The sequence below is a fragment of the Miniopterus schreibersii genome, assembly GCF_964146895.1.
Source record: "Miniopterus schreibersii genome assembly, chromosome: 1".
Classification (NCBI taxonomy): Eukaryota; Metazoa; Chordata; class Mammalia; order Chiroptera; family Miniopteridae; genus Miniopterus; species Miniopterus schreibersii.
The window spans coordinates 183,095,598-183,118,053 of NC_138101.1; the positions used below are offsets into that span (position 1 = coordinate 183,095,598).

Sequence of the window (22,456 nt, forward strand, 5' to 3'; positions counted from 1 at the left end):
GTTGTTGTTCTCTTGGGCTAACTGACAGGCATTCAGGTACACTAACTATTGAGAGAGAAGGTGTTCTGACATCAGTGGTGCACATGGAAGTAATGTTCAGAAGCATGGGTATGAAAGAGGTCCAGAGACCTGGGATATAGTTACCAGGATTAAGAAAGGCCTAGGTTGGCAGTGCCCTTTGCAAGAGCAGGAAGTCTTCCTGTATAGCAGGGGTGGGGAACCTTTTTTCTACCAAGGGCCATTTGGATATTTATAACATCGTTTGCGGGTGATACAAAATTATCGACTTAAAAATTAGCTATGAAAAAAGCTCCTATATTTATTGAATTTCAAGTCCCGCCTGCAGTTGCCTTGGCAGGGCCAGACCAAATGATTTCGCGGGCTGTATATGTGGGCTGGACATTCCTCACCCCTGCTGTATAGCCTCAACTGAGTAGCAAAATTTACAGATTGAGTGACTGTACCCATGTCATGCCTTTCATGTCCAGCCATTGTCACCTGGGAACAATAGAGTGGCCATCAGCCTTTCCTGTTTGAGAAAGGGTAGGAAGAGAGTCTGAGAAATCAACCTTGGATGTGGACTTATAAGCTGAAAAAGAGAGCATAGCATGTTTTAACACCAGTCTATGAGGAAGGTTTTACCAAAATGAGAAAACCAAAAACAATGTAGTAAGTTTTTCATTAACTAAATTTATTCAATTTAAAGAATCATTCTTGCTCTGGTCGGTGTAGCTCAGTTGGTTGGACACCATCCCATGCACCCTAAGGGTTGCTGGTTCGATTCCTCATCAGGGCATACGCCCAGGTTGTGGGTCGATCCCCCATAGGGGGCCTGCAGGAGGCAGCCGATCAGTGTTCCTCTCTTGCCCTCTCCCTTCCTCTCTCTCTAAAAATCAATTAAAATAAATAAATAAAGGATCATTCCTTTTTTTTTTCTTCTAATTGTTTTATAGCTACAACAAATGAGTATAGAGAATGCCCTGTACAAAACAACACAATCAAGTTTCAAGATCGAAGTGTTCCTTTAGGAAAAGCTGAAGATTTCAGTCTCTGGTATTTGGAATTTAGGCTGCAGTCCTTGTTTTTGGATGAATCACTGTATATGTGGCCCAGTCCATGCTTTTAACCAGATTGGAACAGAAGAATGGCCACTTGGCCCAGATAGAAGTAGATGAAGTGTTTGGTTTCATGTGTCACATAACTACCAAAGTTTCTCCCCATGGCGCAGTGCCAGGTGGGGTTGTACTTCTTGTGAAACCACTTCTTAATATATGGGCTGCAATGCCCTTCTCTATGTTATATTTCCCCAACGCCTGAGTAGCACATTCTGCCAAGTCCTGTTGCATCTCCTCCAGCCTATGGGCATTTTTGATCACCGCCTTCAGCCACACGTGGTTACAGTGGAGCAGGGGCAGGCTGACTACAACAGTCTCCTAGGGGAGGGGCTGGAGAGCCTCAGACCCCCAGGGGAGATGCCATCGATACCTAAAGGAACATTCTTTATACTGGTTTACGTCCTTTCTAATTTGGTGAGGTTGAAAAGGTCCTTTCTTTAATGAAATGATGAGAGGAAATAATGGTTTTTAAAAATACATTCTTAAAATTAAGAACTGTTAACTCTCTATTGCCAACCACATTGACCTCTCCCACAAACAAAAGTTGCATGTTGAAATACAGTTCATGAAATCTAGAAATATGAGAAACACAGTTTTGAAGTTAAAAAAGTGTTTAGGCTTACTGGGGTCACTCGAAGTGTTGTCGGGGGTAGAGTGGAGTATGTGCTAATTTGCCAGCCCTGACCCTGTTCTGTGCTTAGAGTGTCTTCTGCTCTTGCTCCTACAACTGAAGCGGCATGAAGAACTGCAGTGGGAGAGACCTGTGGTGCCCATGGTGTCACCACAGCGAAGAGAGTGGGGGATGGAGTTGAGCTGCCAGCGCATGGCTTAATACTGCTCATGAGCTCCCTCCACTTCTTTTCCATCAACACCCTTAGGGAGTCGGTGAGAGATCAGGTTTCTTAAAGCATCAAGGCGACAGCTTGCTCCTCTGCTCTCACCTTGCTCCAAGTTGTTCCAGTCTGGCTTTGGTTGAGGCAGCAAGTCTAGACTGTGCTTACACAAAGTCACAGGTGCCAGGAGGGTTGCTTCTCGGAGTGCTGGGAATTTATACTCTCGACATTGTGCACGTTTCTGGCTACACACATGCTGGATGGGTTTTAACAAACTGAAAGGAGTTACGAGAATGTCAAAAACATACAGGTTTTGATTAATGATGAAAGTTGAAAGAAATGTTTATTTTGGCTGAACTGCAAAAAGTATGGGGGAACAGGGCATTTCTTTATAAGTGTCTGGGAGATATTAGACCCAAGAAAAGGGGAGAGTTGGAGGACCCGATAGGATATAATTGAGATTAAGAGGATGCCATCCAAGGGAGGAAAATCCGGGATGAATTTTAAGAATGATTTTGGGGGCAGAAATCTGTTCTCTTTGGACTGGCCTCTTCAATAAACTGCTGGTAGCCCTATCCCATCAGTCATTTGAAGTGGGCAGTTTGACCACTGTGTATTGAGATATGGGATATGGGTCTTTTTATTATAGGGTGTGTGGGAATATTTGGGGAATGTGACACCACCAGCGTGACTCCAGACGCTGTGGTTGTCCTGAGCATCACATTGATTTCTCAGTGAGCGGCAGAACTGTGGTTTCCTCTTCCTGCTTCAGCTACTTTAAAGCATTTCTCTCTCTTCAGGGAAGCTGGAATAGGTGAGAGGTGGACCCCTGGAATGAAACTTGTGCAAGGCAGTCCCAAATTAAAGGCCCTGCAGTGTTTTCCTAACAAAAACCTCCCATTGTCTCAACCCTAGGCATTAAAGGTTTTTTCTTCAAAGCCTTCATTTTATTACTATTATTATTTCTGATACATAATATAGTAGCCACTATCATCATCATTTATTACTGTTGGCTCTGTGCCTGAGATTGTCTCCAGTGTTTACAATAGATCTATAAGGGACTCATGACCATTCTCATTTTACACATGTGAGTAAACATAGCCCTTTGAAGCTGAAATGGACCTATCAAAATGAAAAATCTACTTCAAGTATAAGAAAGAAACCTGATCAGCAATAGATGCTAAAGCCATTAGGTGAAAGATTGATTGATGGGGACATTCTCATGGTGCCAAAAAATCACCCCATATGCTTAGTGAAGGCATGACCAGCCCAAGGCTACACAGCTAGAAAGTGACATTCTAGAATTTGAACCCAGGACTGCCCCTCCTTTTCTCCTCCCCTGACCTCTCCTCCCCTGCGCCACCCCAGCTTTAAAACTATAGCTTTTCCCTTTTACTTCTTTCTGGCAAACTCACTTCTCCCTTCCTAATTTAGTCACTCATTCTTTAAAGTTACTGCACTGTTGGTATGAGAAGACTATCTTGTGACATGCAGTAAAGTCACAGCTACTTTCCAAGTACAAAGGTATATGTTGAATTCAGCCTAACAGTTTGACACAGTGCTCAAGCTGTTATAGTTTACTTTGGGCATCACTTTTTAATCCAGACTTACCCCTCAGCCCCTCTCTCCACTTGCTTCACTAGAGAGAGAAGCGTTAGACCAAGCTACTTTCTGGTCCTCCTATCTTACTGAACGTATCATGACTAGATACTGTTATCAACATTTTGCCATATTTGCTTAAATGTTAATTTATAAAATATTTAAATATATGCATTTATCTTTTATATATTTTTTTTGCTGAATTATTTAGAAGCAGACATCATGACATGTCACTTAAATGCTTCAGCATTTATCTCTTAAAAAATAGGAACATTTTCCTAGAAATCTGTTTTTCCACACCTAATAGTATTAACCATTCTTTAATATCATCTATTACCCAGTCTGTAACTCATTTTCCCTAGTTGTTTCCAAAATGTCTTTTATAGCCGGGTTTTTCAAACCAGGATCCAATCAAGAACCACCCCATTAAGTTCCTCGTGTCTCTTTTAATTTAGAACAGTCCCCCCCCCCATCCCCACACACCTTTTTAATGGTATTGGCTCTGAAGGGTTTAGGCCAGTTCTGTAGTTTCCCACATGCTGATTTGTCTGTTCCTTCTTCCTTGGCTCATTGGGCTTATTTCCGGTAAGCTGGGCATCAGGTTGGAGGGCTTGGTTAGATTTCTGGTTGGATGTTTGTGGCAGGAATTTTTCCTGGGTGGTGCAGTATGCTGCAAGTGGCAGCACATCAGCTCCCACTGTTAAAGCTGCTAAGTGTGATCACTGAGTTAGGATGGTGATGGAGATCTCTGTTCTTAAGGAACATTTTCTCCCTTGCAACTGGCACTCAGTGTATGGGGTGATTTTTTGGCACCATGAGAATGTCCAGTTCTCCATCAATCAATCTTTCACCTAATGGCTCTAGCATTTATTGCTGATCAGGTTTCTTATACTAAATAGATTTTTCTTTAAAAAAAAAATGATTTCAGAGAGAGGAAGAGAGAGGGGGAGAGAGAGAAACATCAATGAGAGTCATTGATTGGCTGCCTCCTGCACATCCCCCACTGGGGATGGAGCCCACAACCCTGGCATGTGCCCTGACCGGGAATCAAACCGTGATCTTCTGGATCATAAGTTGATGCTTAACCACTGAGCCATGCCTGCCTGGCTAGATTTTTCATTTTGATATATCCATTTCAGCTTGCAAGAGCTGTGTTTACTCACAGGGGTTCTTAGATGGTCCATCACTTTCCATGACCTTAAATCCATGAGGGGAAACTCAGGTCTGTAATGAATTAGTTGTCAGACTCAGGGTTGAGGCACGAAAAAGCAACTGGCGGAGATGGAACCGTGTATGGCTGACAGATTTGAGGACTAAATGCCAGCCCTGCAGTGTCTGCAGGTATTAAGTGTTAGTCTCCTCTCTCATCAAGCATGTAAAAACAGCTTTCTTGGGTCTTCTTTCAGGTTGCTGGAGAAAGGGAAGTTTATTTTTATGCAGTAATCAAGGTTTGAACATGAGAGCTGTTTTGCTCCTAGAAGCTGGAAGATGGGTAGATGGGAAGTTTGCAGTGGATCTTGCTTAGCCAAATGCCTTTTCTGCTGGGAATTTACACGTGTGTTTGCACTAGTTTTCTGAAACATGTTGCAGTTTGGATTTTGGACTGATTCATATTGTGGGGTTTCTCTTAGGACTTGTGAGAGTGTGTGAGAAGTTTCTAAACTCAAAAGGCTCCTTTTTTGGCACTGCAGCATCTTTTCTATTTTGGCATCTTAAGAATCTGGGGGAACCATATAAAGATCAGAAACAAGTCTGGCCCTAAAGGCTCCCTCTGACTTGGTAATTCCAGTTTGTTGAATCCTGGCCCATTCGGATGAGACCATATAAAGAGGCCGTTTCCTGAATTTCCCGCTCTGTGCCTATCACAGGATCCTTTCTGTGGAAATCTGGTATTTCAGGACTGCAACCACCAGTCATGTGCTTCCCACTCTACTCACAGTTATTCCTGCACCCTGTTTATTTTTGGAGAGAGCACATTTTTGCTTCTCTTCAGGAGCTATGCGGGGTCCTGCCCCCTTCTGTCCATCAGGCTGCAGACCCGGCCGACTGTTCATTTCCCACACTCGAGACGTGACTGCAGCTTTCAAGAGAGAACACGAAGGATGCACTGCCTTAGGGCTACCATCACCGTTCCTATTTCTGTCCCTCCCAGTGTTACACATTTTAAGACTCTTTTTTAAAAACAAGTTTGAGTAATGTTACCTGGCAGTAAATCTGCCAAAATTGGAAATTGTTTTCCCAGCAGATGCCTTGGGGCTGTGCCTCTGAATTTCACAAGCAGAGCAATTTAAAGAATACACCAGGGCTTTTGAATTCTAGGATCAGGCCTTCTCTTTCTGGCTTTTTAAGATCATCTGAGCTCTACTCTTTCTCACCCAGGTTTTTTCTTTTTCTTCCTTCCTAACACAGGGACAGCAAACATTTCTTCTAAAGTCAAAACTCAGTCTTCCCATGTGCTTGGTCAAGGAGGATTCTGGAATTGGTGTGCTCCATGAGAAAGTGTGACTTCTTAGCCTGCCTGAAGATTAAGTTTCTAGTTTCAAGGAGGAAGCGAGAGTGAATCCCCTTTCTTTCAAATTCCCAGGCCATTACACAGGGAACTAAGGACACAGAGAATTCAGACACGCAACATTTGAGAGAAAATAAATCACATATTCATGTCTTCTCTTATCCTACCCAGACCTGATGGGCAGAAGAGGGAAGGACCCCTGGCCCATAAGGAAGGATCCGTAACTAAAGGGTTATAACTTCTCACCACTGCAGGTGGGGCTGGGGCTCTGATGTTTGCTCTGGGGAGGGCATCCAGGCCCCCCGAAGTGCCCCAGCATCTGATCTATTACCGCTTGGGTGGGGGGAAGCACAGCAATTCTGGCAGCTGGCTCTAAAAGGAGCAGCTTGGCCTAGGAGTAGTGTCTTAGCCTAGGCGTGTGTCCTGTGTTTCAGATCACCCTTGGGAGAGAGCCACGGGGCTCTTCCTGAAACAGGGCTAACTAGGTATTTAGGTGTCATCATGATATCTTTGAGGGAAAGCAGCCAGGCATTCAGGGGCTGAACTGTCCACAGACAGGAACTCACCAGGCCCTTTAAATTGTATTGCTAAAGCCAGTCATCCACTTAATTTCAAACAGATCATTTGCACCTAATTTCAAACTACTGCATTATGATCAAGTTACATCACCTTCCACTGCATTATAAAGTAGTAGATGCTGAGGAGCTCATTGTACCCCCAGAGAGTTTTCCCAGGGACCCCTCCAATATGATCAGTGAACATTTGCTACAGCCTGAATGTTATATGCTATCTTGCACCTTGTATCTGGTTGCTTCTGGAATGCTTTCCTATCATCTCTGTTTATCTCTCCAATCCAGGGTGAGCCCCACTTTTCCCATAAAGCTTATTTGACCTTTCTTTATCCTCAGCACTTCTCAAACTGGTACAAGTCTGTTTAGCCTTTAGCAGTGTATTACAGGTTTATTCATGTTGTCAAAGCACACTGTCTTAGTAATGCCCCAGGAGAAAGTTGCCCAATAGAAATCCCCAAAGTGACAAGAAGACTGCAGAATTCAGTGGGACTACCCCATGGCTGAGGAGTCCTCCACAGTTTCACCTTTGGACCCTGAATGCGCCCTCTCCATGGAAGGACTCTCAGTACCTCTGTTCCTAACATCTACCTCTTGCCTCCACTGTGGCCTCTTTAAGTTTAAGATTAAGCCTCATCTCCAATCGTATATATTTCAAATAGCCCTGATGCACCCTGAATTCTGCCTCGCCTAAGCCTCATTGAGCTGGGGCAACATTTGAGGCCAGGGATAAAGTCCTGCTTTTTCTAACTCACCTGGTGCACATAGGCCCAGCTCCCCATGAAGGGAACACAGTTGAACTCTGGGGGAGAGCCTTTATAACTTGGTAATAGTGGTTAGTTCAGTCTGTCTCATCCAAACAGGGTATCTGTATGTGGCCATAACAAGACTCATGGTAGAAAGTATTTACGAAAGACATTTTTATCCTTAGATTCAGAGTACTCAGTCATGAACATCTACTAAATGCCCAAGGCCTAACTTGAAGACATTAAGTTCTGCTTGCCCTCCCGTCTCCCATCTGCCTCGGCACTCTCTCCTGAGCATGGTCAAGACTCCCACGATCTTGGGGAGCAAGGAGGACAGCTATAATCCTGCCCCATGTTGTGTAGAGAATTTCTTTGTAACTCTTCCTCTCTCAGGCGACCTCAATGAAAAGTAGCTTACAGTTTTACAGCATATTCCAAATCATGAAGTCTGGTTGTTAGTGTGGGGAAAAAAAACCAACCTTTGATTTTGGAACTTGTCAAATTCTATTGGATGTGGAGGAGTGACTGTTATGTGGTAATCTTTTTGTCTTTGTCAGTGTAAGAATGTCCAAACTGGTAGAGAATTTTTATAAGAATTTATTTGAGCCAAATTGATGACAGTTGCCAGGAAGCAAGATCTGAACTATTCCATAGAATAACAGTTTTGCAGTTCCTGTTAAACATTTAGAATTAAGGAGGGAATGTAAGGAAGATTACATGAAGGTGGGAGAAAGCAAGGTACAGGGTAGTTAAGAGCATGTGCTCCCTCGAGGTGGCTAGCCTTCGAGTGGTCTGGAAAAGAGGATTACTTCTGGCACTTCATGACCTGCCCAGGTAGGAATTTATGGTCAGGTCACCCTGTGAGGTTACTTTCTGTTAGATTTATTGTAGTGCCCCCTTTCATCCACATTTTGAAGCTGCTGTCCTAATTTAAAATGTGTCTGTGTTAGCTCTAGGTGGAAAGGATTTCCCTAACCCTCCCAATACCCATGGCTTCCTGAGGTTTGTGGTTAAAGAAGATAAAGCGATCATTTTGGTTTTTTTAATTTTAGGAAATTTTTTTAACCATATGATATCCATTAGTAGTCAAAGTGACAGCTCAGGCTAGGCTTAAAGGAGTCCTCCCCCCCCCCCCAACTTTTTAAATGGTAGCTTAAATTTTAAAAACAAAACCACTGTATGGCCAAACAAAACGTGGTTACAAGTGTGAGACCTTTAGATTCAGGAATTCATATTATTACAAGGTGGTTCTATTGTTGGGTAATGAAATATAGGTGTTATTTGCAAAAGCACATAGATGGTTTAAAGCCAAGTTGGTTTAAAAACATCCTTGAAGGCCCTGCTATGGTTCAGTTCAGTTCTCCTCAACATTTAAGTTTCCCCAACACAGTGCCTTACCAATGGTAAGAGCTCAGCAAGACAAGGTTTTGGTCTCTGCTTATACACAGCTTTGGCTGGTGGTAGTTTGGGTTATTCTGATTCCAGCCGGTCCTTGTAGTTCCAGTCTCAGTGCTGTCTGAACAGCCTAACCTCTGAGCTTCAGCCCCAGATTCCTGGGACAGGAAATTCAGCTGGTTCCGATTGGGTGAGGCTGGTACTCCCTGGTTCACCTGGCTGTGTCTAGGGAAGAGGGTTGCGGCGTATAAGGCTTCCCCTTCCAGCCTAGGGGTGGCGAGCGTGGGGTGTGGCGGGCACACCAAAAAGGATGTGTGTTCTCAGAGGCCACAGTAGAGATTTCTGGGTACATCCTCTTCGGATTTCTCCCAAGAGACGCAAACGATAGCTTGTTTCTCAGTTCTGTATTTTTGTCATTTCTGAGCTGCGCAGAGCCTCCAGGTGGCTCCATTACCTTCTCTAGCATAGAAAAGTCATTTGTTTTCTCTGAAGTATACTTATATTCTCAGGACCTAAGTTGGATACAGGCATTCCAGGACTCAGTTGCTTCTCAGATAATCATTTCCAGCAGGTTCTGCCTCACCCTGCAGAAAGGCCCAGTATCTAGGTGGAGAACATCCATGGGAGGTTGGGGTGCCACTGGAGTGCTAGTAGAGCAACAGGAAAGAAAATATATCTTGATGCAAAATAAAAATATCAAAAGTATAAAGGTATTATGGCATGTTGAGGGAGTGTTTTCTTAAAAAGTAATGTTACCCTTTGAGACAGCATGGTGGGACCTCGAGAGTATTATGCTAAGCGAAATAAGCCAGTCAGAGAAAGACAAGTGTCACATGATCTCACTCATATGTGGAATCTAGTGAACAGAGTAAACTGATGAACAAAATAGATCCAGAGACATGGAAGTGTGGAACAGACTGAGGGATCTCAGAGAGAAAGCAGGGGCAGGGGTGGGGAGTGTCTGGAGAGATTGACCCAAGAACTTACAAGCATATATGCATAACCCATGGCCACAGACAATAGTGTGAAGTCTTGGGGGGGGGAGGGTAGGCTAGTGGGGGGAAAAGGGGGGACATCTGTAATACTTTCAACAATAAAGATGATTTTTTAAATAAAGTTATGTTAGGCCTTAAGCAACCGATTTAAAGGATGTTGCAGTGACGCATTTTCGTCAAGGTTCAGGAGAGCACATCATTCTTGCAGATTTGGCCTGCTGCTTATTTCCCATTTGCTTACTTATCTGTGGCTGTTTAGTGCTCTGAGTAGAGGAGTTGCAACAGAAACTGTATGGCCTGCAAAACCAAAAATATTTACCACCTACCCCTTCATAGAAAAAGTTTGCCAGCCCCTGTGTTAGTCCATTTATCTAAGTGTTTCCTTGGACTGAGAACAACAGTTATGATTATGTGAAGTTCTTGGGGGGAAAAGGTCATTTCAAAAACTGTCTAGGTAAATGCTGGGTAATTCAAAATAGGAAATGTTCTTTGCTGTTTTACCGCACTTGAGTGGATTGCTTGATGGTCCTTTGGGATTTTTAGTTGAGATATGCTAGATGAGAATAAGCCTCTCTCTTATATCTTTATTACTTTATAAGAGTAGTATAAGTTGATTATTTAAAAAGTTGGAAAATGTCCAATAGTATAAAGAAGAAAAATAAAAATTACCCATAATTCTGTCACTAGAGTCCCCCTTTACCCATGTACTTAGAGCTAATTAACATTAGATATTAGGTATTAATAATCTTTATACAAAATCAGAAGCAGCCCGGCCGGGCGTGGCTCAGCGGTTGAGCGTCGACCTAGGATCCAGGCGATCGGGGTTCAATTCCCGGTCAGGGCACATGCCTGGTTGTGGGCTTGGTCAGTGACTCTCTCATCATTGATGTTTCTATCTCTCTCTCTCCCTCTCCTTTCCTCTCTCTGAAATCAATAAAGATATATTTAAAAAACAAAACAAAACAAAAACAAAATCAGAAGCATATACCTACTGTTTTACATGTTTTTGAAAGTTAATGTTTATCGAACCTTCTCATTAAGTATTCTTTTTTAGCATAGTTTTTTATTATTGCATAGTATTTTCACATGTGTATTCTGTGATTTACTTAATTCCTATTATTTTGATTGTTTCCAACTATGTATTCACTATTCAAAAATGACATTATGCTTCTCTCTGATTATTTCCTTGGGATAAATTCCTTGGATTAGAATTGCTGGCTCAAAAAGTATGAACATTTCTTTTTAAGGCTTTCAGTAGACATTGCCGAATTATCCTCCGGATCTTGCCAGTTTATACCCACCAGAGGGTATGAAAGCACCCAGATTTTTGTAGTGAATTGAAAGGTTACTGTATTTTTATTTGAAAGGTTTTGATAGGCCAAATATTGGTTTAGGTCACCTTGACCTCAGCTACTGCTGCTTGAATGAACATGTGGAGTGACTGTGTTATTTCGGCTTCTCTTTCCTTGTAGGCTCCCCCTCCCAAACCACCCCGCCGGCTAGGAGGCTGGGCTGATGATTCCATGAAGACTTCAAAGTGAGTGCCAGCTGCTCTGGGAGGCGAGGCCGAGGGAAGGCAGGGTGGGTTTGGGCAAAGTTTTGTTTCTATGTTGTTCTTTTATTGTTTTATAACAGCTTTATTGAGATGAACTCATATACTTATAATCCACTCATTTCAAATGTACAGTTCAGTCGTTCTTAGTGTAGTCGCAGAGTTGTGCTGTCATCACCACGTTTTTATTACCCTCCAAGGAAACCCGTGCCCATTAGCAGTCGCTTCCCATGGCCCCTCAATCTCCCCAGACCTAGGCAACCACTGATCTACTTTATGTCTCTATGATTTGCCTATTCTGGACATTTCATATAAATGGATTCATACATGATGTGCTCCTTTTGTGACTGGCTTCTTTCACTTGGAATAATGTTTTCAAAGTTCATCCATATTTTAGCATTCTGTGTTGTTCTTAGTGTAATTTTCTAAACCGAGTGGAATTGCCTGTTAGTAATTGATAGATTACAAATCATTTTGGTCTTGAATTCCTTGCACTAAGTTTTAGATGAAAGGGAAACCAAAAAAATATTTACTATGCCAGTGGGCTGGCCAGCTGTCCAGTTTAACAACTTAAGATATACTCAGGAAGGGAATTTCTTTTTCTCAAAGAACACACATTACTTTTGTTCAGAATTTCCTTTAGTTTTTGCCTTCAAAGTAGCACTAACAAAAATATTTTTTCCAGTTGTTTTCCCCTTCTCTCTCCCTTCCTCTCCCCACCTCTAAACACACACACACACACACACACACACACACACACACACACACACACATTTTCCCCCTGAATCAGTAGCACTAACAAAAATATTTTTTCCAGTTGTTTTCCCCTTCTCTCTCCCTTCCTCTCCCCACCTCTAAACACACACACACACACACACACACACACACACACACACATTTTCCCCCTGAATAATTTGAAAACAAGTTGCAGTCGTCATGACATTTTGCCTCTGGAGACTTCAGCATGCATCTCTAAAGATGGACATTCTCCAAATAATCACAGTGTCATTATCACCTCTAAGAAGTTTCATAATGATTTAACATCTAGTTTAAACTTTCCTAGTTGTCCCAAAAAGGTCTTGATAGCTCCAGGATCCAATCAGCGTTCACACATTGTGTTTGGTAGTTCTGTCTCTTTTTAGTCTCTCGATCTAAAATAACTCCAGCCCTCCCACCACCTCCATCCAAAACATTGACTTCTTGAAGAATTCAGGCCAGTTTTCTTATAGACTGTCTCACATTCTGGATTTCTCTGGTTGAGTCCTCATGATTAAAGTTAATGGTTCTGGGCAAGAGCAGTGATAATGTGTACTTTTTATGGTATCAAATGGTATAGAAAGATTATACTCAGAGCTGTCTCCTCCTTTCCTTCCCCTCCACCTCATTCTCATCTGTGTCCGTGGGTAACTTTGTTTATTTCTGGTTTATCCGTTCTATACCCTTTTTGTAAAAAATAAGCATGCATATATAAATTTAAAAAATTTATCCTTCTTTGTTTCCATGTATTTAGGTTCAGCAAACTGTGGCCCACAGGCCAGCTGCCTGTTTTTATAGATCATTTTATTGGATTACAACCACACCCTAAGTCTAACTTTTAAAATTTAGATTTCTGACCCATGTGGAATTAATTTCAGTGTATGGTAAGAGGTATGGATCTAGTTTCATCTTTCTCTAAGTGGCTGTTGTCCCGGCACCATTTATTTAAAAATCCATCTTTCCCCAGTGAATTTAGAGGCCACCTTTACCATAGTCTACATCTGTTTATGTACCCGAGTCTGTTCAGCACTTGTTACCCTGTTCCGTTGGTCTTTCTGTCCATTCACATACCGTTAGGTAGCACACTCTTTCCTTTACTCAACATAACACTACTGTTTAATGTTAACCAAGAACAAGAAGGTGACTTTGAAATGTGGGTCTCGTATACGAGTGAGAGTCTTAAAGGGGAGCCCCGTATTCTGTGTTATTAGGGGATTTTAGTGCTTTCAATATCTAAATTTATTTTGAAATGTGGAAATGAGACAAATCCTCTATCTGCTTCTTAGAGAACTAAAGAGAATCTCAAGTGTTTATTCCTCATTGAATGTATTGAAGATTTTTCCAGATGAAATCAGTTTCCTCTTGGAGAGAGATTCTTTTCCGTTTCATGTGTTACTTTTCAAGGGATTCACTTGCTTGGCTCCTCAGCCTGTGGCCTAGTCCTGACCCCTCTAAATGTTGGCGTGCCCAGGGCTCATCCTTGAACTTCCTCTCTTCTCTGTTAACACTCTTTCCTGGTGTGATCTCAACCCAGTCACGGAGTTTAACTCTCACACACTGATGATTCCAGAATTTGTATCTCCAGCGCAGTCCTGCTGTGAGCATCCAGGTGTCCCCATGATCTTTTCGCTTGAATGTGCAACTCAATCTTAACGTGTCCAAATTGGTCGTCTGAACTTCCACCCCTTCTGCTCCATTCCCTAATCCATGCCCCCACAGTCTACCCCAGATCTCTGTAAGTAGCAACCCTGTCTTCCCTGGTACTCAGATCATAAACTTTGGAATCATCTGGAACCCTTTCTTTATCTTCACTCCTGTTCAGTCTGTCAGCAAACTGTGTTAAGTCTACGGTTGAAGTGCATCTGTTGTCTGCTCTGCCAGTGCCCAGCTACCACTACCACCATTTCTAGCATTGACTCGAGTGAGACCCTCCTGTCACCCTCTCACCTTTGCCTCCCTCGGTCTTACCTCCGCAGAGCAGGATGACCTTTTTAAAACATAGGTGAGATCATTTGACTTGTCTGCTTAGAACCCTCTGTTGGCACTCTCCTGCCAGTCACACCAACCCCAAAGTCCTTACCGTGGCTCACAAGGCTCTACCTGACCTCACTTTAGAGAAAGCAGCACCCCTCGTCACTCCACGTTCCCCATCACCTGCTTTATGTATTACCACCTGACATATATATATGTGTGTGTATGGACACGTACATATATTTTTCTCTCTGCTGTAATGTAAGCTCCCTGAGAGAAGGCACTCTTATTTACATACTTCCAGTATTTCAAACAGTGCCAGTCCATAATAAACAATCCATGACTATTTATTGAACAAATGAATGATCAGATCAGTATTTTTGTTTGATCACTTGGCTTTCAGTCTAGCTCTGGAAGGCTGGCAGACCTGTTGGGAAGACAACACTCTGTATGCAGGATGATAAGAGCCTGCATTATGGCCCTGGCCAGTGTGGCTCAGTCAGTTGGAGCATTGTCCTATACACCAAAAGGTGGTGGGTTCAGTTCCTCCTCAGGGCACATACCCAGGGTGTGGGTTTGATCACATGTGAGAAGCAACCAATTAATGTTTCTCACATCGATCTCTCTCCCCTCCTCTCTCTAAAATCAATTTATTTTATTTTTTTTAAAAAAAGGTCTACACTATGGCAGTGGTGTAAGCATGGACAGGAGAGGATATTTGGAGACATTTTGGAGGGAGAGCTAATAGGAGTACTTTTGGTTGAATGAAGGGCAGAGGGAGGAGTTGAGGGTTACTGCGAGGTGCCTCACTTTGATGACTGGTTAGGTAGTGGTGTCATCTGATAGGGAATGCAGGAGGAGAGACCTGATTTGGGGGCTGGTGGTAGTCTTTGTAGATAGTTTCCAGTTTGGGAGCCTAGAAGAGAGGTCAAGAAGGAGGTACAATTTGAGTCATCTACACAAATTGAATACAAGGACAGAGCCTTGGATTTGGCTGTTTGGAGGTTACTAGGGGCATTTGAGAAAGTGGTTACCGTGATTTGCATTGGGGCAGAAGCCAGATTACAGGGAGCTGAAGAGGAAGTGGGAAGTGAGGAAACGGGGTCAGTAATATGGGCTACTGCTCTGTGAAACATAGGAAAGACAGTATTTGGGAGAGGAAGTTTGTGTTGCGAATCATGTGAGTAATACCTGGGGAAAGAGTGAGTCCAGATGAAATAGGGTGGATTTGAAGGGGTAGGATCCTGGAGGAGGGATAGGGTTAAGACCTTCGAAGAGAGACTGATTGACCTTGGACAGGAGGAGGTGGGGCATTTTTCCTCTAGGACAGGAGAAAGCTTAGAGAGGCTGGGTTAGTTACCAGGAAAGCTGAGGGGAGTAGGAAATCAGGGGAATTTCATTTTAGATTGGCCTTTTTTTGTGTGTTTTTCAAAGTAGGAAGACAAGTTGACTGTTGAGCTTGTTGGAGCAAAGGAGAGCTGGCATTTGGAGGCAAGTTGGAGGCAAGCAGAACAGATTTGAAAGAGAAAGAGGAAGCAATGCCGACTAGGGGTAAGAGAGGTGATGGTTGGGCTCCACTGAGGATCTGCTCCGTGAAGGCTGGGAAACATGAGCTCCTGCTATTTGCAGGGCGCTCCAGGGAGTCCAGAGTGTAAATGTGCTTCCTGCTCTGCAAGAGCTTGAATTGCAGTTGGGGAGATCAGGCATTTTCATTCACAAAAATCAGGAAGGAGAAGGAGTGCATGGGAAGTGAGAAATGAATGGAATGGCCGACACTGGGGATGTGACCTCAGAGGAGAGTAATCACAGTGGTCAAGGAGTTCCTTGCAGGGATGATGGGGATTAAGCTGGGTGAATTCTGATGGCCAGAGAGGATCGTGAGGAGAGCATTTTGGTTCAAGGGTTGGTGTAAGCATAAGTGTTGCGGGCAGTAATCTTTCTGTCAGTCTGGTTAGAGCAGAGAGTTCACACTGAAAAATCATGTATTTACCTTAAATTCTTGTGGTATGATCATAATGGCACTGTGCTAGGCACCTATCTCAGTCAGTTTGAGCTGCTATAACAGAATGCCATAGACTGGGTGGTTAAATAACAAACATTTATTTTTCACAGTTCTGGAGGCTGAAAGTCGGAGATCAGGGTGCTGGCATGGTCAGGTACTTGACAAGGGCCCTCTCCCTGGCTCTGTCCCCAAATAGCCTTCTTTGATGTGTGTGCACACACATGGAGAGGGATCTGGTTTGTTTTCCTCGTTTTATAAGGACACTAGTTCCTTCACGGGGGCTCCACCCTCGTGACCTCATCTAACCTGAATTTGCTACTGAAGGCCCCACCTCCCAAAACCATCACATTGGGGATTAGGGTTTCAACATGGGAACTTGGGGGAAGCACATTCATTTCATAGCCTTACCTTATATGTGCATTACATGAACTCTGTCGAGTGGCTTCCTTTCTATAAGGCAGGTATCTGTTTATGAGGGAGGTAGGAAGAAAGTGAAGCTACGTTTATGTTGTCATCAGGAGGAAGTGGAAGGGATGTTTGCAGATCTGACTGAGGCCCTCACAGCCACAGGATGTGAGTTTCTGGGATACCTCTGATTGAATTGAATTTATTGGGGTGACATTGGTTAATGAAATTGTATAGGTTTCAGGTGTACAATTGTATAATACATCATCTGTATATTGTATTATGCGCTCACCACCCAAAGTCAGGTCTCCTTCCATCACCATTTACCCCCCTTACCCTCTTCTACGTCCTCCCGCCCCTTTCCCTCTGATAATCACCATGCTGTTGTCTGTGTTATGAGGGGTTTTGTTTGTTTGTTTGCTTAATCCCTTCACTTTTTTTACCCAAACCCTCAACCCCCCTCCCCTCTGACAGCTGTCAGTCTGTTCTCTGTATCTATGAGTCTGTTTCTGTTTTGTTTGTTAGTTTATTTTATTCATTAGATTCCACATATAAGTGAAATCATATGGTATTTGTCTTTCTCTGACTAGCTTATTTCACTTAGCATAATACTCACCACATCCAGCCATGCTGTCACAAAAAGTTAAGATTTCCTTCTTTCTTACTGCCCATACCTCTGGTTTATTTGCATAACTCTGCCCAAGGTAAAGAGCAGAGCATGTGCCATCCACCTCAATGGCTGGAGATGTTGGGTGCTGGAACTCAATTGCTGACCCTTGAGCCACAGGAACAGGCTGTATTCAGAATTGCCAGGGACCCGAGATCACTACCTGTCCCTTCTCCTGGCACCAAAGTCATTGCTTTGCCAGAGATTCCATCTTGGAGCCAGGCTGTCCTTGGCTCCGAAGTTGCCTGATGTAGGACACTGGCTTGACCATGGGGAGTGGAGCTAAAACAGAGATAACCAGACTTGGTAAAGGGAGGAAGGAAAGGTAGTCTGATTAAGTTTTGTCTCAAAGTGTCTGTTTTTGGGTTTGTCCCTGCATTGATCTGCAAGGGAATGAGGCAAGTAATGGCCCCTCAGGGACTTTCAGGACTTTGCTCTCAATGTCAGCCGTCATTTTCAATCACCCTCTCCCTCCCAGCCATTAATTTTGGCCCAGGATCATGGGGACTTGTCCATCTATCACTCCTAATTGACACTAAATGATCTGTCAGTTTATTGATGAACGGCAGGAGTGGAATTGTCACAATATATTTTACTTTCTAACAACTCCTCCTGACAATTTTACCTTGTCCATCTCACTCTCCTCACATAAATCTCCATTGGCCGCTCGTTCCTTCTCATGGGCTGTTCTGGTGCCAGCCACTTCCACACCATCTGCACGCGTCAAGGACATCAAGATGGCGGTAGAACAGCCCTGTGCTGGTCCTGAGGTTGCCCCCTTCCCTCCTCCTTCTCTCCCTCTTGCTTTTTTTTTAATGGCCTTGATGTTCCAAGAATACTAAAGGGCTTCTGTCCTCCCCCCTGTGTCATTGCCATGCCAGAGTCTCTTTGCCTTCCTGTTAGCAGCGAGTGGTTAATTCTTACTAAGCTACAAAAGTGTGAAAGGCACAAACGCACAGAGCTGCTGCGCTCCTGGGTTTGTAAGCACAGGTGCAAATGCATGTTTGTCGTCTTAACCGAGCTCTGTCACAGGCTGTCCATCCCCCAGAAGTCAGTTTCTTAGAAAGGCATCACAGGGGTAAGTCAGCTGGAGCTTCCCCTCTGTGGGTGCAGGTGTGCCATGATGTGGGTGCTGTGCCCCTGGACCTGCTGGGCCAGGCCTGCATCTGCTGAGGCCCCAGGCTGGCCACCTGTAACCACGAGAGCCTTATCAGCCCACCCGTTTTCCACTTGAGGGGCATTTTTAGGTGCGGCAAACCTTGAGAAAGACGGGGAGGTTCTGGGTGGCGTGTGTGTGAGGCTATATAGTTATTTAATCTCAAGAAGGTGTACATATGGGTGTGAAGAACATGAAATGGTAATGTTTATGAGCCAAGGATGAGTTAGGGGAGCTTGACACATAGAAAGAATGTCACTGCCGCCTTGTCCCTCCTTCCTTTTCTGCTAGAGAGAATTTTTGTTAACTGACGAGGACTGTTTTTATTTATTAACCATCATTCCATTATCATGCCTGTCAATGTTAATAACAATTCCTTAATGTCATCTGATATCCAGATTATATTCAGGTACTTCCATGGTCTTAAAATGTCTTTTTAAAAAAAAAAAAAAAAAAACTTTTAAAAAAATCTTTACCCAAGGATATGTTTATTGATTTTTTAGAGAGAGACAAGAGACATCGATGTGAGAGAAACATTGATTGGTTGCCTCCCATATTCTCCTTGACCGGGGACCGAACCCACAACCTAGGTGTGTGCCCTGACTGGCAATTGAACCTGCAACCTTTTGGTGCACGGATGATGCTCCAACCAACAGCCACCTGCCAGGGCTCTAAGATGTCTTTAAGTTTGGATTGTAAAAAGGGCAAATCAAGGCCCACACCTTGTAATTTAGTCATTAGATAGCTGTGTTTAGACTCTTTTATTTGGGATTTGGCCCATTGTTTTCTAGTCATGATGTCTAACTTGTTCATTTGACTCCATGTTCCTTTTGAAAAACTGGAAGTTAGATCTAGATCAACTGGTAGGTAGATTCAGGCCCCCTGTTTGGGCAGGAATACTTTGTAGGTGTACATCCCGCTGCGTCCCATCTGAAGGCACAGGCCTGAGAAGGCCCAGGTGTTGGCTTCCATGTTAAGTGAGGCTGGGACTGATCAGTGGAGCTGGGGTGTGGCCTCCATTTCACATTCCACACCAAACTCCCACCCAGTGGTCATAGTGTCCATTGATGATTGTCGCCTAGAGCTATGATTTCATTAAAGGATGTCAAATGGTGTTTTTCTCATCTTCACTGATTAACACACATTCTTCTATAAAGCACTTTATCTCATCAAATATGTGTTGCCTAAAATACAATTTAGACCTGCATTTCTGCCTTTTCCCTCCTCCTGCCTTATTTTGAAAAATTTCAAACCTATAGAAAAGCTGCAAGAATAGTCCAACAAATAGCCTCTGGTTGTAAATGTTTTTCCACATGTGGCCCTGTCCTCATTCCCTCGTTTTTGTTTTTTATTTTTTACTGAACTGTTTGAAAGCTGCCGCTGCTTTTGCATTTGCATTACTAGCAACTAGTAAATAGTTATTGTGCAGAAGATTTTTGTCTGTATTGTTTGCTTCTGAGTCTGTGGTTCCTGGCATATATAGCTGCTCAGCACATATTTGATCAGTGAGTGAATTTGGGGCATTTCTTATGGAGCTTCAGTAATTAAAAAGGGACCAGGTATCCTTGAGTCCCAATGAAGTAAAAGAAATCCTTGACCTTCAGATTTTATCATTAAACACAATTTTGTTTAGAAGTATTGAGAATTTAGTTTCCACATGTTGCCCTCAGCCACAAAGGGCTCAGAATCGGTATGGCGTGACCAGGGGTCTTGGGCATCCTGGGTGAACAGTTATTTGGTTCTCAGCAAGATTGCTCATTCATCAGAGGTGAGTGTCCAATATTGGGTGAAATCATGTGAGGTGGTTCATGTGAGATGATTGAGAGGGAAAGTCTTAGGTAGATAATTGTGCACCATTTCCGATAGCTCTGCCCAAGGCTCAGGCTCATGTCCCTGTTTCTGTGGTGTTTGGAGATGCCCATGAGAGCCCTCTGCCTGGACTTCTTTCTCTATCATCCCTGCTTCTGCCTGCATGTGTGCTTTTCCTCCACATGGCTTCTAAGACATAGCAAATTCAGGAAAGGCGGCTTCAGGGCCAAGCCACTGCGTATCTTTTTAACGTACACCTTGCATTTGTTTTGTGTAGACTCCCCAAAGGTAATTTCTTGCTTTGCTCTCAAGTCATGTCAGAGCCTGCACAGAAAGATGGTAGAAGAAGATCTAGATATGTTTTTAACCTTAATGAACTTAGAAAATTCACGTGGTTTTTGTTTTTGTTATTTTTAAGAAAATTGGAATTTAATTGCATTGTTTATTGCTGTAGATTATATACCTTCAGTAGTATCTGAAAATGAAATAAATAACACCTGGACCACTTATGTTGAAACAACTGGTGAAAACTAAGTATCCTCTCTGAAGTAGGGAAAAGAGTAGGATATACCAGGCGCATTCTGTCCTTATGCCTTTCTTGTCTTCGGAGACTTGGTTGTTTGGTAGCTATTAGGTGGAGAGGAATGAAGAGAAGGGCTGGATAATGGTGGGACTTAGCTGAGCTGTCCTTTCCTACTCAGCCCTGAAGGTGCACAGCCATGACATACTTCCTGAAAGTCACCCTTTCCAAATTTCAGTCTAGAGTATAACTGCCTCATTTTTAAGGGCTGCATAGTACTCCATAATTCCTATTTCAATAAAAGTAATCACAAGCAGACAATAGTTGTGATCTTTTCCCAGGTTGAAAAAGCCAACTTCCAGTGTTTACTCACGTAATTGCTGTAACCCGACTCTTTGGAAAGTATCATACTGGCTTTAGATATGGAACATATAGATCCTATAGGCTAGAGGACACATCTGAAGCAAGCACCCACCTTTTTCTCATTGAGGATTTGGGGGGCATTTTCACGCACTTCCAAGTGGCTTGACATAGTGTTTTTTGGTTCAGAGCAAGCAGAGATGTTCTACCTTATATTCATTGCAGTGTAGGGCCCTGGGTGGCTTGTCTAGTGTCACAAAACCAATTTACTTATGCAAATGCCTAAATATGAAATAATTGGAATCTTGCAATTCTGTCAAGTGCCTCCCAATTGAAGGTGATAGCAGTCTGTTCCCGTAAGCCCCATGTGGAGTAGCAGCTTTGGATAATTCACGTCTCACTCTGAAAAGGGGAGCTGTCTTCCTGACAAGTGGCTCTGTCCAGTTCCCTCCCTGGAGCGGAGGACAGTGCCTGGTGCCCAGGGAGGAGGGAGGAGCACACTCAGTGACTTGGGATGAACTCGTTGCTTATGTATACCAGGGAAAGGACAGCCAAGGCCCCACAGCATACAATGACTGTGTTTCTAAGGGCCTAAGTCAGCATACTGCTTCCCATCGCCTGTGGGGGACCTGCAGGAGGCCTACCAAAGACTGCCAAGCACAGGCCCTGATTCTCACCTCCCCTAGAGTCTGCTCCCAGCTTCCTTTCAAGCCTTCAGCTTTTCTTGACAAGTTAACTTACCCTTGAATTTTTATTTTTGTAATAAAAAACAAGGAGCGGTTCTAGAATGGGCTCTTAGCATGTCCTGTTGCCTTTTAGCCCTTTGTAGTTTATAGTTTTGCAGAAGTGCAAACACACACAGACAGATACACACACATATTTTTTTATGTAAATGGGATCAGATTTTGTTTTGGTCCTTAATTTTTTTCATTTTTCACTTAATAGTACATCTTGGAGCTCTTTTAGCACGGGTAGATTTACCTCATTTTCTAGCTGCTGCATAATAATCCCGTGGTGTGGACATGCTGTTCCCCTGTGGTAGGAATCTAGGTGATTTCTAATTTTTATGCCATCATCAGCCCCCTTGATTTCTAACAATGGCTCATCTTTAGGAAATTTGTCCTCTGATTTGGATCCTGTCTTCTGGGGCCGTGCTGCAGAACCCAAATGTGGACAGCCCACATCTCGCCTAGCTCTCTTGCTGTATGGGTGGGAAAACACACACACACACACACACACACACCATTTATTGGGCTTTTGTGCTGGGCACTGTGCTAAGCACAGTTGTCTTACTTTATTCTCAAAACAACCCCATGAGGTATAGGTTCTATTATGATCCTTGCTTTCAGAAAAGTTAAATAACTTGCTCAAAGTCACACAGCTAGTAAGTAGGCAGCAGGATTTGAACCCAGGTGAGTCTGACTATGGGGTCATGCTCTTGTTCTCTGTGCCTCGCTGCCTTCCATCTTTGTGCCCTTGGCCCCTGGTTCAGTGCTA

General features: G+C 43.4%; 1 protein-coding gene and 1 pseudogene across 4 annotated transcripts in view; one reads left to right on the top strand and one right to left on the bottom strand.

Annotated features, from left to right (window-relative positions):
* IFT43 (intraflagellar transport 43) overlaps nucleotides 1-22,456 on the top strand; it is a 75,186-nt gene that overhangs the window by 17,301 nt on the left and 35,429 nt on the right. For all 3 annotated transcript variants that reach the window (XM_081133229.1, XM_081133230.1, XM_081133231.1), the window contains exon 3: nucleotides 11,234-11,298. In XM_081133229.1, the coding sequence (XP_080989355.1) occupies nucleotides 11,234-11,298 (65 nt within the window). The remainder of the gene's footprint in view (nucleotides 1-11,233; nucleotides 11,299-22,456) is intronic.
* LOC308564655 (dynein light chain 1, cytoplasmic pseudogene) lies at nucleotides 1,123-7,407 on the bottom strand (annotated as a pseudogene). Its single transcript has 2 exons — nucleotides 7,381-7,407; nucleotides 1,123-1,433 (listed from the first exon to the last, which is right to left on the bottom strand). The product of its transcript is annotated as a dynein light chain 1, cytoplasmic pseudogene (transcript).